Source organism: Capra hircus, chromosome 1 (assembly GCF_001704415.2).
Source record: "Capra hircus breed San Clemente chromosome 1, ASM170441v1, whole genome shotgun sequence".
Taxonomy (NCBI): Eukaryota; Metazoa; Chordata; class Mammalia; order Artiodactyla; family Bovidae; genus Capra; species Capra hircus.
Genome location: NC_030808.1, coordinates 80090012 through 80106450, shown reverse-complemented (window position 1 = coordinate 80106450; position 16439 = coordinate 80090012). Strand labels below are relative to the sequence as shown.

Here is a 16439-nt window from a genome sequence, read left to right as displayed (position 1 = left end):
GTGTCTTCTGTATTGGCATAAAGTGGTTCTTTACCACTTGCACCACCTGAGAAGCCCAATCTCTCCTAGTTAGTATATATTTTCTGATATATTGAATTTGAATCACATACAGGTGGGAGCTTCAAAATCATTTGGAATCCAGGGCCTTTAATAATCTTAATCTGGCTCTGCCTCACACCACCCCAGAAATGTTCCCTCACCTCAGTCCTCAAAATTAACATGCAAAATCTTTCCCCAGTCTGGGGTTCAGTCCAGAGAGGAAAGGATGTATTGTATTTCTTGCTATACTGCGGTTCCCTGTCATGTACAGTGAGTGGGAGCTGATGGTGGTAACTTGTGCCCCAGATCACCAGGCAATTCATTTTACATAAAGAAATACTTTGTTTTCCTGCTTCTGATCTTGACCCTTGGTCCCATATCCTGTTGCTGTTGTAAGAGGCAAAAATAAAGGCCAAAGCCTGGAGACATAAGTGTGATGACTACAGCTCTACTTGGCATCCTAAGCCCAAATTGGGTTGCACCAGGTTCCCTCGGGTGGCAACCCAACGGAGCTGCCAGGGGCTGTGTCTATCCATTGGTCTCTGGTTCTCACTGTGCTGGCCAATGGGAAGGGACAGTGGTGAGGCGGGGTCTGCTTACCCCCATGAGTACCGGGCTGCTGAGGCTGGGCCATTGCCTCCTACTTCCACACTGACCGAAGTCTGTGGCTCTGATTCCACACCTGAGGGTAAGGATGACTGATTCAATTTCTAGGCTGGAGGTGAAGGCTCCTTACCATGGAGCCTTTGGCTGGGCTGTGCCCAGGCTACCCTGTTAGCAAGGTGGGGAGAGATACAGGCAAAACCCTGGTCAGGGCAGCACTGGTGGAGGCAGACAAGCCTTGGGCTTCTGCCTCGATTTTCCCAGAGCGCCAAGAGAAAAGGGACTGTTGCTTCTGGTCAAAATGTCTGGGACCATCCTGAATTTTGTCCAGTGCACTCTGTGGTAAAGAAGCTTAACCAAAGAGAAGGTTGGGGTCAGTGAAGTGGGGGGGATGGTCCAGCAATAAAGTTCAATTATATGAGAGGAGAAGATGATACATCACTTCTCGGCTGACCAAGTAGGGCAGAGAAAGAAGCACATGAAGAAGCAGCTTGGGGAATGCCTGAGCTCTGACCTCAGACTGAGTTTGGAGCCCAACTCTGCCACTGGAGTCTGCTCAGCAGTATTTGTTGAGCAGATTTTACAGGCCAGACCCTGGGTGCATCCATACAAAGATGGATGAGACACGATCATTATCTATAGATTTTCGGGGATGTCTGTAAACACATGGCTATCTTCACCATTGTGGGGATATCTCACAGGATGATGGAGAAGTTCAAAAGAGGTAAGGTGAGCAAGCAGCCTGGCATCTACTGGGAACTTATCAAAAATCATTTTTGTAGCAGACACCTTCTGACAGAAGCCACGATCTGTCCAGCCTTTGCCAAGCCCAATCCCGCCTGCCCTGGGGAGTGCTGCACTTGCGGCATCCTGGTTGTTTCCAGCCATAGATGCAGAGGCTGGAGTGGAAGGGATTTTAGAGGTCAGGCTGGCCTTGTGTGTCTGAGGATGCAGGTCCCTGGTCTGGGGAGACTCTGGTGTTCAGATCAAGCCTCAGGAGGGGTGCAACCATCTCACTGCTGGGGATTCCTGTTCTTAGGGGGTAAGGTCAGCTCCTCCCGACAAGGCTGGGACAGGGGGGACTTGATGCTAGGAGAATATGTCCAAAGGAGCATGAGGGTGTCAGCTTTGTTGTTGAAGGTGAGCGGTGGGAAGGGAGCCTGAAGCGTAATTGGCTGTTCCTGTTGCCTCCCTCCCTTCATTCTTGAGGATTTGTAAGGAGGGCCGGAGGACTGGCTTCTTGTGCTTTCCAAGGTGGCTGTGGGGACAGACTTCCTTCTTACTCCCTGTCGACCTGGGGGGCCAGGGACTGCAGACCCTTGGCTGAGGTTGGGAGGTAAAAGCTTTGGAGACTAGAATGTTTAATTAGGCATTCCTTCATGTGGAGAGAGACTGGTCCCAAACTGTGTGTGTGTGAAAGAGAGAGAGAGATGAGCGTGTATGTGTGTATGAGTGTGTGTGTGTTGAGGCGGGGGCGGGCATGAGGATGCTGAGTGACAGCTTTCAGGTCATCCTCCTGGGTGCCAGGCAGAGCCTAGCTGATTTCTGGCTCTGCCATTTATCATTAGATTGTGCCAGGTAAAATTGCCAATATTCTACCATTTTTTGACCTTTAAAGACAGCAATCTCATTTCATTCAGCCCAAGAGTTGCATGCTCTTAAGCCAGCATCTTGGTCTCTTCAACCTCTGATTCCTCTGTATAGTGGAGTGAAAAACAGTGCTAATGAGGAAGATTAACTGAAATATAGTTTAAAACTGGCTTATGCAATTTATACTGCAAAGTACTCTTGCCAACTTCAAAGTGTTCTCATGTTCCTCATCTTACATGAACTCATTTAGAAGATTGAGAAACTGAGTCTGAGAAGCCTTTTTTGAGGCAGTCGTAATGTGATGGCATCTCTCAGGGATCTTCTCCTTAATCTCTCGGTTTCCCCATCTCTGAAGTTGGGAATACTTTCTTTGCTTCATGGAGTTAAGATTGAAACAAATAACAAATGGCATAGTGATGGGAGGTGTTACTGTGGGAGCTGGTTTCTATGAAAGTGAAAGAAAGTGAAGTCGCTCAGTCATGTCCAACTCTCTGCAACCCCATGGGCTGTAGCCTACCACGCTCCTCCGTCCATGGGATTTTCCAGGCCAGAATACTGGAGTGGGTTGCCATTTCCTTCTCCAGAGGATCTTCCTGACCCAGGGATTGAACTTGGGTCTCCCACATTGTAGGCAGACACTTTACTGTCTGAGCCACCAGGGAAATCCTTTGAGGATCTAACAATCTAAGGGGGATCTTCCTCCCCCTTAGCCTCCCATTTATACAAGCAGGGCAGGGGTGAGATGGTTTCTGGGGTCCCTTTCAGTTTTGTTGGATTCTGCGATCTGTGCTTTAACGCCCTTTCCTGTTGGAGTTGGCGTTGGCTTTGGTGACCTCTCTCCCCCGTCTTACTCTGTCTCCTACCAGTCCCAGAGGAGACTCCTTGCATTTCACAAGATTCTGCTGCTGTTGCTGAAATTCCAGCAGGTCAAAGTGGAATTTCTCTTACTCTTAAATGAAAATGAGGGACTGTAATATGGACCTTTAGGATTCAGAGAGCGTCATGGCCCACCCCCTTGTATAATTTTGAAAGCAAGCTTATCCATACCTGTATACAGTGCGCCATGAAAGCTAGTGCAGTAGGAAGAACCCAGGCTTTGGATTCCAACGTGCACCTCTCCACACTTCCATTGGGTTGGCAAAAAGTTCATTTAGATTTATGGAAAAACTTGAATGAAATTTTTGGCCAATACTTCTTATCCTCGAGCAGAAGTTGCTAAACTTCTCTGGTCCTCAGCTTTCTCTTGGAACTGAGTCCTGACCCCCTGGAGTAGTCGTGAGGGTGAAATGAGATTAAAGGGGAGTGGATGTACAAAAGGTGGTCCACAGCAAGTGCTCCATAAATATTTGCTTGCATCTCTTTACTTATATCCCTGGAGGAGGGTATGGTAACCCACTCCAGTATTCTTGTCTGGAGAATCCCATGGACAGAGGAGCATTGCGGGCTACAGTCCATAGGTGGCAAAGAGTTGGACACGACTACTTATTTGTGTGGAACACTTTATAATTTTATAAAATAGTTATTCATACTTGAAGTGAATCTGTTCTCACAACAGTATTGTGAAATAGTCTATTAATAGGTAAGGATAAACTCATTAATAAACCAGCTTTGCTTGCAAAGAACATGAAATCTGGGAGGTGGGTTGAGAAGGTAAGTCACCTGGTGAGTTAATGATGGAGCTCAGATTAGAAGTCAGGTCACTGGATCATGACCTGGGGTTTCTTCACACTATTCTCTCTTCTATCCCCCATCCAATGGAGTGGAATATTAGCAGGCAAATGTGTGACCTTGATGCTGTTTTCCTTCTTTGGACTATGCCTAAGTGTCCAGCATTATGCTTCAGAAGATCACAGTTTGATTTCCAGCTCAGCTGTTCAACATCTCTGGGATCTTGAACAAGTCACTTAACTTCCTGGAAACACACTTTTATCATCTCTAGAATGGGTATAGTCATTGATAACATTTATTGAGCACTGACATGTGCCAGGCACTGTTCTATATACTTTATGTGGATTTTACCTTTTATTTTATTCTTTTCTTAGGTTAAATTTTTTTTCTTCATTTTGCCAAACATATGCCTGAAACATGTTACAAGGAAGAACAACTTATTTTCACCCAAGCACTGAGGTCAGAGAACATGCGCTCTCTATTTTACCTCATCCTGTCTCTCAAAATGGTTGTGAAAATTAAGTGAGATATTAAGTGAGGTGAGGACTTTAGAAGTGGCATTCTACAAAGACAAAGAATTATAAGTGGTATTAAGATTAGCTTCATGACTCATATAAATGATTTCTTTATAGGTGCAATTGAGTCTTAGAACTTAGTCTTAGATTACAGTTTTATTTAGTTACGTTTTCCTCTTTAGAAAGAGAGGTCTTTCAAAATCAAAATGTAATAATTGCTATATTTAACTAGGGAGCACACATAGTTTTAAAATACATTGTTTGAAAGTTCAGCATCTCTGCACTGACTTTCAATTGCTATCAATTGATGATTTTTCCATCCGGAACTTTAGACGATAACCTTCTTCTTTAGTCAGAATCTGTTCTTCGCAGCAGAAACGTCCTAGGACTGTGTGCCCATCTGCCCTCACTCCCTCCTTCTATTACCTCCATCACCTGTCACTGTCATGGAACCCAGACTCATTGCCCCTATGAAAGGAGAGGTCGTACCTTAACACTTCCCTCGGGCTGGGAAAATAGAATCTTGATTTTTAAAAGAAGAGGAGGAACCAGAGAATCCCAGAGACCTGATTTTTCAGTCCTTTCAATGATTTGGAGGAAGCCCCCAGTGGCCCTGCATCTTTGGGGCCCTCTGTAGCTGCCTTCACCAGTTCTCGTGTTCTGGATTCTCTTCTGTTTCTCTGGAAAAGAACTCAGCCTTCCTTCTCATTTCTGGAGAAAGCAAGCACAGAGCCTCTTGGTAGTCGTCTTAGGAGTCTTACTGCTAACTCCGTAGAGGAAAGGGATGGAGGTGACAAGTTGTGGGAAGGTTGGACAACATATAAAACCTTTAAATTCTTAGAACAAGTATTTTCTGTAAACACAAGAGGGACTTGACTGATCTCTTCTTGGCTTTGCAGCTAACTCCTTTCTTTCTTCTCATCTTGGCCTAAATTGGGTTTCCCTGGTGGTTCAGCGGGTGAAGAATCTCACAGTTTGATCCCTGGGTCACGGAAGATCTCCTGGAGGAGGGCATGACAACCTACTCCATTATTCATGGACAGAGGAGCCTGGAGGGGTTTATGGGGTTTCAAAGTCAGTCATGACTGAAGCGACAAAGCATAGCACAAGCCTAAGCTATCTCATTTTCATTTATTTCCGGCAGTTATTGAGAACAATAACTTTGAATCCTCCAAATCCAGTAGAGGGGGACAGAGGTACAGGTTGAGGATAAGAGAGCCTTGACTAGGGACTCATGCCACCAGGCGGCAGCATCTGTCTCTATCGCGCCTGGTGGCCGTGCTGCTCGCCTCTCCTCTCAGCCTGCAGGGCTCATTCTCAAGTCTCGCTTTACTTATAAGATGATATTAAAACTCGGTATCTGAGGAATGATGCGGCAGATCAATAGAGAGGAAAAGTATTAAATAAATGCCTTTTAAACAGCTAGTCATCAAATAGGAAGAAATCACTTGCTTATCTTAGATCACAGCTTACCCAACACAAAATATCAGAAATGGACTAAAGAGTGAAATTTAAAATACACCAGACAATAAAAGAGAAGAAAATAAAGTACTTACCAAATCCTAGCCTGGATAAAGACTGTTTAACTCTTAGAAGCCAAAAAAAAAAAAAAAAAAAAGGAAAGAAATCAACTGAGTTGTTTATATAAAAACTAAAACTTAAAAAAGCCCCCCAAAACTAAAACTTCTATAACATAAGAAACAGGATAAGCAAACAGAAAATAATCTTTACACTATAGATAAATCATAGGACACATGACAAAGAGCTGGTATAAAGAGCTCACAAAAAACGAATTCAAAAAGCACATTGTATCCCTAATGAATTAACTGATAAGAAACACTAACAGAGATATCAAAAAGGAAGAAATTAGGAGATAAGCCTTTAATAAAATGTACAACTCACTAATTATCAAAGCAGTGAGGTTCCATTTCTTTTGCTCCCTAAACTAAGATCAACAAAACTGTTTGCAATGATTATATTCAAAGTTGGGGAGTGCAGCTAAGACAGGCTTTTTGTATACACACTGATACACTGCTGTGGAACAGCATGACAAACTATACTTTGGGAGTATGTATCAGGAGCCTTAAAAATGTTCATATCTTTTGGTCCGAAATTTTTACTTCTGGGGTTATGTCATAGCATAATATTAGTTTGGGGATAAGCTATGTGCCAAAGATGTTTGTTAGATTTAAAAATGTTTCAAAATGAAAGTATGAAATGTTTCAAAATGAAAGTATGTTCATGCTTCAATAAAATGGAAATGTTGACGTATACCCTGGTTATATCCACTTGATGGACTAGCACACACATTTAAAATGATGATTACAAAAATTCGAAAATTGCAAAGCAAAAATTAGAGAATAAAATTTCTAGGAAAATATTATTTCCATTATGTTTAAAAATAAGCAGATTGATTCTTGGGAATGGGGATTAGTTTATTTTCTGTAGTTTTCAAATTATTTATCTTACTATTTTTAATGAACACACATGTTTGTGTGTTTGAAACTTGAGCATACACATATATAAGTAAATATATGTAAGTTTATGTATAACTACATATATGAATAAACTTAACAATAGAATGGAAAAGACTAGAGATCTCTTCAAGAAAATTAGAGATACCAAGGGAACATTTCATGCAAAGATGGGCACAATAAAGGACAGAAATGGTATGGACCTAATAGAAGCAGACGATATTAAGAGGTGGCAAGAATCCACAGAAGAACTATACAAAAAAGATCTCATGATCCAGATAACCATGATAGTGTGATCACTCACCTTGAGCCAGACATCCTAAAGTCCGAAGACAAGTGGGCTTCAGGAAGCATCACTATGAACAAAGCTAGTGGAGGTGATGGAATTCCACCTGAGATATTTCAAGTCCTAAAAGATGATGCTGTTAAAGTGCACTCAATATGGCAGCAAATTTGGAAAACTCAGCAGTGGCCACAGGACTGGAAGAGGTCAGTTTTTATTTCAATCTAAAGAAAGGCAATGCCAAAGAATGTTCAAACTGCCACACAATTGCACTCATTTTACAAGCCAGCAAAGTAATGCTCAAAATTCTCCAAGCCAGGCTTCAACAGTACATGAACCGTGAACTTCCATATGTACAAGCTAGATCTAGAAAAGGCAGAGGAACCAGAAATCAAATTGCCAACATCCATTGGCTCATTGAAAAAGCAAGAGAGTTCCAGAAAAACATCTACTTCTGCTTTATTGACTACACCAAAGCCTTTGACTGTGTGGATCACAACAAACTGTGGAAAATTCTTAAAGAAATGGGAATATCAGACCACCTGACCTGCCCCCTGAGAAATCTGTATGTAAGTCAAGAAGTAACAGAACTGGACATGGAACAACAGACTGGTTCCAAATTGGGAAAGAAGTACATTAAGGCTGTATATTGTCACCCTGCTTATTTAACTTATATTCAGAGTACATCATGTGAAATGCTAGGCTGGATGAAGCACAAGCTGGAATCAAGATTACCAGGAGAAATGTCAATAACCTCAGATATGCAGAAGATGCCACCCTGGCAGAAAGCAAGGAGGAACTAAAGAGCCTTTTGATGAAAGTGAAAGAGGAGAGTGAAGAAGGTGGCTTAAAACTCAACATTCAGAAAACTAAGATCATGGCATCTGGTCCCATCATTTCATGGCAAATAGATAGGGAAATGATGGAAACCGTGAGAGACTTTATTTTTGGGGGCTCCAAAATCACTGCAGATGGTGACTGCAGCCATGAAATTAAAAGATGGTTGCTCCTTGGAACAAAAGCTATGACCAACCTAGACAGCATATTAAAAAGCAGAGACATTACTTGGCTGACAAAGGTCCATCTAGTCAAAGCTATGGTTTTTCCAGTAGTCATGTATGGATGTGAGAGTTGGACTGTAAAGAAAGCTGAGCGCCGAAGAATTGATGCTTTTGAACTGTGGTGTTGGAGAAGACTCTCGAGAGTCTCTTGGACTGCAAGGAGTTCCAGCCAGTGAATCCTAAAGGAAATCAGTTTGGAATATTCACTGGAAGGAATGATGCTAAAGCTGAAACTCCAATACTTTGGCCACTTGATGTAAAGAACTGACTCATTTGAAAAGACCCTTCTGCTGGGAAAGACTGAAGGCAGGAGGAGAAGGGAAGGACAGAGGATGAGATGGCTGGATGGCATCACAGACTGAAAGATGATAGAGCCCCTGCTGATGGGCCATCGAGGTGAAATTCCAGACACAATGCACAATTTGGGGGGTAAGATTACTTATCAGGGATTTTTCTGCATCCCTCATAGAACTTCCTCCTGAAGCCAAATTCAATTCTGGAAGCTTTGCGAAATCTATGAGACAAGCAAACTGATGAAAAAAGTGAGTCTTTAGGGTAAAAAAATACACACGGACCAAGTCTTGTTTAGAGTCAGTTTCTTGGGATTCGCTACATTTCAGACTCCACAGAGGGTATCAGCGATGCCTGTGATCCAGGATCCTGGGACCAGTTTCTCTGTCTGGTGCTTTCAGTAACCTAATAACAGAGGCAGGGACTGAGGGGAACCAGAGGCCCTGTGCACGCAAGGACTGTCTTTCAGGAGGGGGTATGGAGGGCTGGTTCTGAGACAGGGAGTCCCTTGGCCACCTGTGCTCCTAGAGCTTTTTCTCGGGGCTTCCAGAATACATACTCCAAGTGCACTCCATTCTCTTTCCCTCTTCCTGTCTCTTTTCCTCCCTCCTTCCCTCCTCTCTCTGTATTTCCTTTTTTTTTTTTTTTTTTTTTGTACCAAAGGATTTCTTTAGTCCTTGTTTTATACTGGTGGGACTTTCTTGGTGGCTCTGATGGTAAAGAATCTGCCTGCCAAGCAGGAGATGCAGGTTCAATCCCTGAATCAGGTAGATCCTCTGGAGAAGGAAATGGCTAGTCATGCCAGTACTCTTGCCTGGAGAATTCCATGGACAGAGGAGCCTGGTGGGCTACAGTCCATGGGGTTGCAAAGAGTCTGACATGACTGTGCAACTAATAGCCTCCCGCCCCTCTGGGTGTGCTTAATGGGTGAGCAAATAAAAGGACAGTACAGTGCAAGCAGTGCTGTGAAAGATAAGCAAGGGCTCTCGGGGAGGACCGAGGGGGAACAGCAGTCCAGACGGGGGAGGAAGACAGGGAGGACTTCCTAAAAGAGAGGACAGCCCATGTGACCTGAAGTCCATGAGGGATCAGGCAGTGAGGGGGTACAGCTAAGGGGCTGCACAGGCAGAGGTCAGTGGTTAGTCTCATGGGACAGTGTATCTCTGGTTGTCTGACCAAGGCTGTGTGTGTGTGTGTGTGTGTGCGTGTGCATGTGTGTACATGTGTAGTTGTGTGTACAGGTGTAATTGTGGGTGTGTGAGCATGTGTACATGCAAGTATGTAATAAGCCAAATGTCTAACATGTAGCCCAGGAGATGGGGAAAGGAAGAAAGAGAATGGGAGAGAAAGGAGGAACAGACATAGAGAAAAGGAAAAGGGAAGAAAAAGGAGGGAGCCAAGAGAGGGAAGTGGGAGTTGAATGGGATGATCTGAGTCATCGTTCTTGGAAAACCCAAGGGATAGAGTCCTGAGAAATGGACTCTTGGAGCTTTCCCCCTTCCTCATATTGTGCTCAGATCTGAGGAATTGGAGGAGTGCTATCTCACTGTCACTGATGGTGGAAGAAAGGAGATCACACCTAGAAAATAAGGCTAAACACTGAATATTTCAGGGCAGAGAGAGCACAAGGTGGGCTGGAAGAATCAGAAGAATCTTTCCAGAAGAGGTGAGTGTTGAGGGAGCGGGTCTGAGGCAAACTCTGCAGAGCTGGCCAGAGTCCTGCTCGGGTCCTGACGGGGGAGCCGTGTGGGGGTTGCTCTTTTGTGGCTGACAGCGTGGATCTGGGTTCCAGGGCTCAGGATGCTGCTGCTGGGAGCTCTTCTACTGCTGCTAGCCCTGCCCAGTCATGGCCAGGACACCATGCAAGGGCCCCCGCTGCCCAAGGGGGCCTGCACAGGTTGGATGGCAGGCATTCCAGGGCATCCTGGCCACAACGGGACCCCAGGCCGGGATGGCAGAGATGGCACCCCTGGTGAGAAGGGTGAGAAAGGAGATCCAGGTAAGAATAAAGCCTTTGGCACCTTCCCATCACAGACTCCTCCCGGGTAGAGGAAGGCTTCTAAAACTACGAGAGGGCAGTAGTTACTGACTACGGCCCTTGTGCAGGGAAGAAACAAAGCTTTTCGATGTGACCCATAAGCAGCCTAAAGTGAATTGTGGATTGGCCTTCTAGGGGTGAACACACATGGTCCCTTTAAAACCAAGTACCCTTGGCTCTGCTCTACCCACACCATCTTTGCTCTTCCCCATCCTATTTCCCATCTCAGCCTCATCCATCCCTATTCTCAGTCTGCTTACATTCCTATTTTCCTTAATGTCCCCTTAGTTCCCATTCTATCCAGTGGCATTCAACCACACTTCCTGGGACCTCCTGCAGGTCACAGTCCTTTTCTTGGAGAACTCTTGCCCTAGTGCACAGGACTGTTAGACGCTACTACCAGAGGGTCTACACCAAATATGCCAGAGTGAATACGGACAAATGCCCAAAGGGTGGGATAGAGAGAAAATGCCGTTGATGCAGACCTGGATGGACAATGAAGGCTTTCAGGAGGAGGTGGGGCTTGAGTGAGACCTTGGAGGATGGGTATTGGGCCACCTAGACAGAGGGGACAGAAGAGTCCCCTGTGTACGATTGGTTGAGCCTGCACATGAAGTACTGGCAGGGTGGAGGGTCTGTGATGGAGACTTTTGGAGATAAGGTTGGAGAGGAATTTATGGGAGCACGTGTTGTAGGGGGATGTGGAGGAGAAGGTTATGGCTGTCCCTTTTGGGAGCTCTCGTTGATTCCTTGCTTTGTAAGTCAAGCAGATTGTAGGTAGGGGCCACAGGGACAGTGTTTTAGACTGAAACCAACCTAAACAGGAGTTCTGTTCCTTGGGTCACTGAGGTCTTCTTGTTCTCTAGGTCTTGTTGGTCCTAAGGGTGACACCGGTGAAACTGGAATCACTGGGATTGAAGGTCCCCGAGGCTTTCCAGGAGTCCCAGGCAGAAAGGGAGAACCTGGAGAAAGTGCCTATGTATACCGCTCAGCATTCAGTGTGGGACTGGAGAGCCGGGTCACTGTCCCCAATGTTCCCATTCGCTTTACCAAGATCTTCTACAATCAGCAAAACCACTATGATGGCACCACTGGCAAATTCCTCTGCAATATTCCCGGGCTGTACTACTTCTCCTACCACATTACTGTCTACTTGAAGGATGTGAAGGTCAGCCTCTACAAGAACGACAAGGCCCTGCTCTTCACCCACGACCAGTTCCAGGACCAGAACGTGGACCAGGCCTCTGGCTCCGTGCTCCTCTATCTGGAGAAGGGTGACCAAGTCTGGCTCCAGGTGTACGAGGGTGAAAATCACAATGGGGTCTATGCGGATAACGTCCATGACTCCACCTTCACAGGCTTCCTTCTCTACCATAACATCGAATGAGCACCATTAACTCAGAGTCTCCACTGGGCCAAGCAGTGCAAAGTGAAAGAACAGTCCACAGGTCTACAGTGTAGTTAGGAGACCAATTTTATTACCTAGTTGGGGGATTCCGAACATCATTCATTCATTCATTGATCAAGTACCTTTTTTAAGAAATGATATACTATGTTCCCAGGACAGTCTTGAAGAAGACATGTCCCCTGGCCTCAAGGATCTGTTATGTAGTGGTAATGGAAGGGTGATAACATTTACTGGGGAGTTTCACATACATGACAAGATAACTAACTACAAGACAGTATCTGACAATGATATTCTGTGCCTGCTGTTTTCCCTTATGTTCATGTCAATCCTATGAAGTACACAGGAAAATAGTCTTCTCTTTTTTACACTTGCAGTCCTGAGGATGAGAGAGCTGTGTGCCTAAGTCACACAGGCATTAAGCGGCAGAGTTAGAAATCCAACCCAGGGCTGTGGACCTTTTCCAGTATATTGTGTCTGTTTTAAGGACTACATAGCCTTTTGGTAGAGTATTAGTAGGGGTCTCCCACCAACTCATCTGAGGACCTATGAACTGGCCTTCACCACACATTAAGCCTTTCCTTTGAAGCACTCCCTCCGAGAAGGTGGTTCCATGACTAGGTCCCATTCCAGCTGGACTACTCCATACTTCTTCTTCTCTATGTCTTTCCTCAGACCCTTCTCTCTGGCCCAGAAAGTTGACTCCATCTCCACATGTTCACATCTTCCCTATCCCTCAAGACCACCAGGTTAGGAAGCTTGCTTGATGTGATATCTCTTCTTTCCTGCAAGTCTTCCTCACTCCTGGGCCCCTTTGCCTTTCCGCATGTCACCATGGATGAGAGTCCTGGGTTTGCAAGACATCCTCCTGCAGGCCAGGGATAATTACCCACAGAGGATCGTGCTTCCTGCACACTGAGTCCCCTTCCAGGTCCTTGACTGATGCCTCATGAAGATCAAACTCTGGAACCTCCTATCTACCCAGAGTTAACCCCATTTCTGTCTCTCCATATAACCAATCCCTATCTACAAAAACAGTTTTATTTTAGGAACTTCTTGATTTTAAACTCCTAATCTTTGTTCCACTGGATGGCTTGAATCTTTTCCACTGAGGTTAGGGATGACTGTGCTTTCCAGAACACTTAAAGAATTTTCCCTTAGGGAAGTAGCTTGAGCCTGCAATGCAAACCCCATGAAAGAAGTTGGAAACTATTCTTTCTTTGAGCACCAACAGGGTCAGGGGAGACTTGGGCCTCCTGTATCTACTCTTGCTCTTTAAGAAGTATTAAAAAAAGAAATAAAATGAAAAAAAGAAAATGATACCTGAGATGACTATTTTAATTAGCTTGATTGTGGTGATTGCTTCACAAATGTATGTCTATATCAAATCATCAAATTGTACACCTTAAATACATGTACTTTGAATTGTTAAATATCCCACACAAAAAAAGGAATTACAGATAGTTGATGGTGGTAAACATCCTCTCAGGATGAAGATGAGTGATGCTCTTCAAAGATTATAGCAAAAGCAGAGCTAATAGCATTCTGTATAAATATAGAAATGGAAAACTTAGCTATTTGCTTGTAGTTTTAAATTCTGAATGATTTCCTTTTGACTATTCATTAGGCAATTATGATATTTACATATAAGGCTTAGTTTTTTTAAATGCTTGTATATCATTATTTTCTGCAAGTAAAGATACTATCCAGCATTAAAAGTAGAACACTTATTTCACGGATCTTTTGTTTTCATTTTTGGAGAAGACATGGGGTTTAGAGAGGGATGAAGAGGGGTAAACCTTGTGTTAATCAGAACTCTATTTTGTGAATGACAGATAAGATGTCCTTGCATTTCATTGGCTTTGGCTGGGTTGTGTGCTCATCTCTGACCAGTCACTGGAGTCAGGAGAATGTAACATATTTATTGACCTAATTGATTATGGCTCAGGCTGGAGAAGGAGTATTTTCCTTAAAGCAAAATCTGGACAGTTATCAGAGTGGTAGATTCAAGCCTTTGCTATCTGTCACATGTACCACTCAGAGTTTGGTCTGGGATTTTAGTAGTTTAATTCTTTAAAAACATATATTTATTTGCCTGTGCTGGGTCTTAGTTGTGGCATGCTAGATCCCGATCTTCATGGTGGCCTGTGGGATCTTTTAGTTTCAGCACATGGGATCTAGATCCCTGACCAGGGGTGGAATCCAAGTCCCTTGCATTGGGATCGAGGAGTTTTGGCCAGTGGACCACCACAGAAGTCCCTGTAGTTTAATTCTTGAAGCCTCTGCTATGCTTCTTTTGGTCTGTTCTGCATGTGTACACCGGGGGTTGAGTCTGGGATTTAGGGAGGGTCCCAACATAACTAGCAGAGGTCCCGTTCCAGCTCTTTCCTCTCTGGCATGTCCCTATATTCTCCAGCCCCCAGGGACCCTCCTTTCCCTGATTCTTATTGCCAGGAAACTAGGGTTCTCTCTGAATTTTATATTCTCACACTACTGTGCAGTCTTGTGTGACTTTGGCTATCTTGAGGGGGATAAAGCAGCAAGAGAAAAGAAGGAAAGGTGGGCTACAGAAAACAAGGATTACCCACACTATTTGAATAGCATGGTCCATTTCACTGGTTTCTCTGGTCAGAGAGAGAGAGATATTTTTGGAGGGAGGGAGTGAATTTTAGATGCTTGTGTTGCTGCTGTTGCTGTGGCAATGCAGCCAGTACTTGGGGCTGATCCTGGCAGAGCTGGAAGAAAAAAGAGAAAAGAAAGCATATTTTAAAAAGTGGGATTTCTCTTACACTCTCTGTCGTGCAAGAATTGCTTTTTCTGGTCTCAGCAAGAGCTGATTTCTCCTGGAAATTTCTCCCAACAGTGCCTAAAACACAATTCCAGGACTTGGCCTGCCTTCAGGTCAAATCCATGAGACAAAGAAGGAAAAAACCCCATAAAACTCAGCCAGGCTCTGAGTTGTTATTCAAGTTTGGACTTCAGCCCTCAATCTGTCTGCCACTATTTACTTTTTAGACTCTTTGGATTTGTTTTTCTGCATTGTGTTTAGAGTTTTGGGTTGTAATCACTGGGAAAGGTAGAATCTGCCTGCAGAAGACTCAGGTTTGATCCCTGGGTTGGGAAGATCCCCAGGAGAAGAGAATGGCTACCCACTCCAGTGGTTTTGCCTGGAGAATTCCCTGGATAGAGGCGCTTGGCAGGCTACAGTCTGTGGGGCCACAAAAGGTCGGACACAACTGAGCGAGTAACACACACACATACATCCTGGCTGGTACCAGACACCCCATGTCGCATTATAGTCCTGAAGAAAGATAAAGGGCAGGAATTGAGTGATGGCAGGAGCCCCAAGAAGGCACATAAATTACCCTGACATTGATGGAAGTCAAAGAAAATAAGTCCAATCTTGAGACTTGAGATAGTCCATTGTTGAAGAAAGAATGTGGAGGGTACTGAACACCCCTTGGCCAAGGGAGGCTGGGGTCAGGTGAGGTCTTGATTTTAAACCCAGCCTCCGATTCTTGCTGTGTGTGGAGTGACTGATGAGACTACATCACATGCTATGCAGAAGCAAAAGCAGTCAGCCTGACTCCACCACAGGGATCAAAGCAGAAATATTTACCTCCAATTCAGCAGTTTATTTAGTGCTTTCCTTAGGAATGTTTGGAAACACCTAGGTTTTTAGTAAGATTTAGAAAGAACTTGATTTTTTTCCTTTATCTTTTCAGTTCTCACTCAGGTATTTCACAGCAAGTAAACATGATCTTGAATGAAATTCACTATGTAAAAACCACATTTTCCCAAAAGGGAAGAAATGAAAATGCAGAGACTACTTTCCTTTATTCATTATGTGTGCATTACAAGATCAGCGTAAGTGGAATTCTGGGGCCAGGCTCAATGTTTAAAGTGCAATTCAGTTTGTGTCAGTTAAGCTGTGAACAGGTCAAAACTTCAGCTTTGACTGAGTGTAGTGGACACCTGCTGGGTGTTCTTCCATTTCTCCCTACATGTTGGGGCCACTCCCATACCCTGCCCTTCAGGCAACCCTGTGGGCCTATCCTAATTCCTTTCTCCTAGAGGGCATAAAATGGACCAAACCAGATGCTTCATCTAAGCTGGGCCATCCAGAGTTCCTCCAGCAATGAGCTAGGATGGATGTGAAATATGTAGATTTGAGACTCAGAGGTGGCCAACTTCTGCCCCCTGGTCTACAGATAGAAGCAGCCCAGCTGTAGAGAAAAAACAGGCTGAGAGAGAAGCAAAACTGAAAGTCAGAGAGAGAGAGAGAGAGAGAGAGCATTCTCTGTTTCCCAGAAGCTTTTCCACTTAAAATATATATATATATATATATATATATATATATATATATTTATTTATTTATTTTTAGCTGGGGCTGCTCTGAGTCTTCGTTGCCTGTGTGCAGGCTACCTTTAGTTATGGCTAGTGGGGGCTACTCTCTAGTTGCAGTATGTGAA

The 16439-nt window shown here is 44.2% G+C and overlaps 1 protein-coding gene across 3 annotated transcripts; it reads left to right on the top strand.

Annotated features, from left to right (window-relative positions):
* On the top strand, positions 664 to 13706 carry ADIPOQ (adiponectin, C1Q and collagen domain containing). 3 transcript variants are annotated; one of them, XM_018056531.1, is made up of 4 exons: positions 675 to 727; positions 10137 to 10190; positions 10317 to 10523; positions 11429 to 13706. In XM_018056531.1, exons 3-4 carry the CDS (start codon positions 10325 to 10327, stop codon positions 11947 to 11949), a joined length of 720 nt encoding a protein of 239 aa, XP_017912020.1. In that variant the 5' UTR covers positions 675 to 727; positions 10137 to 10190; positions 10317 to 10324; the 3' UTR covers positions 11950 to 13706.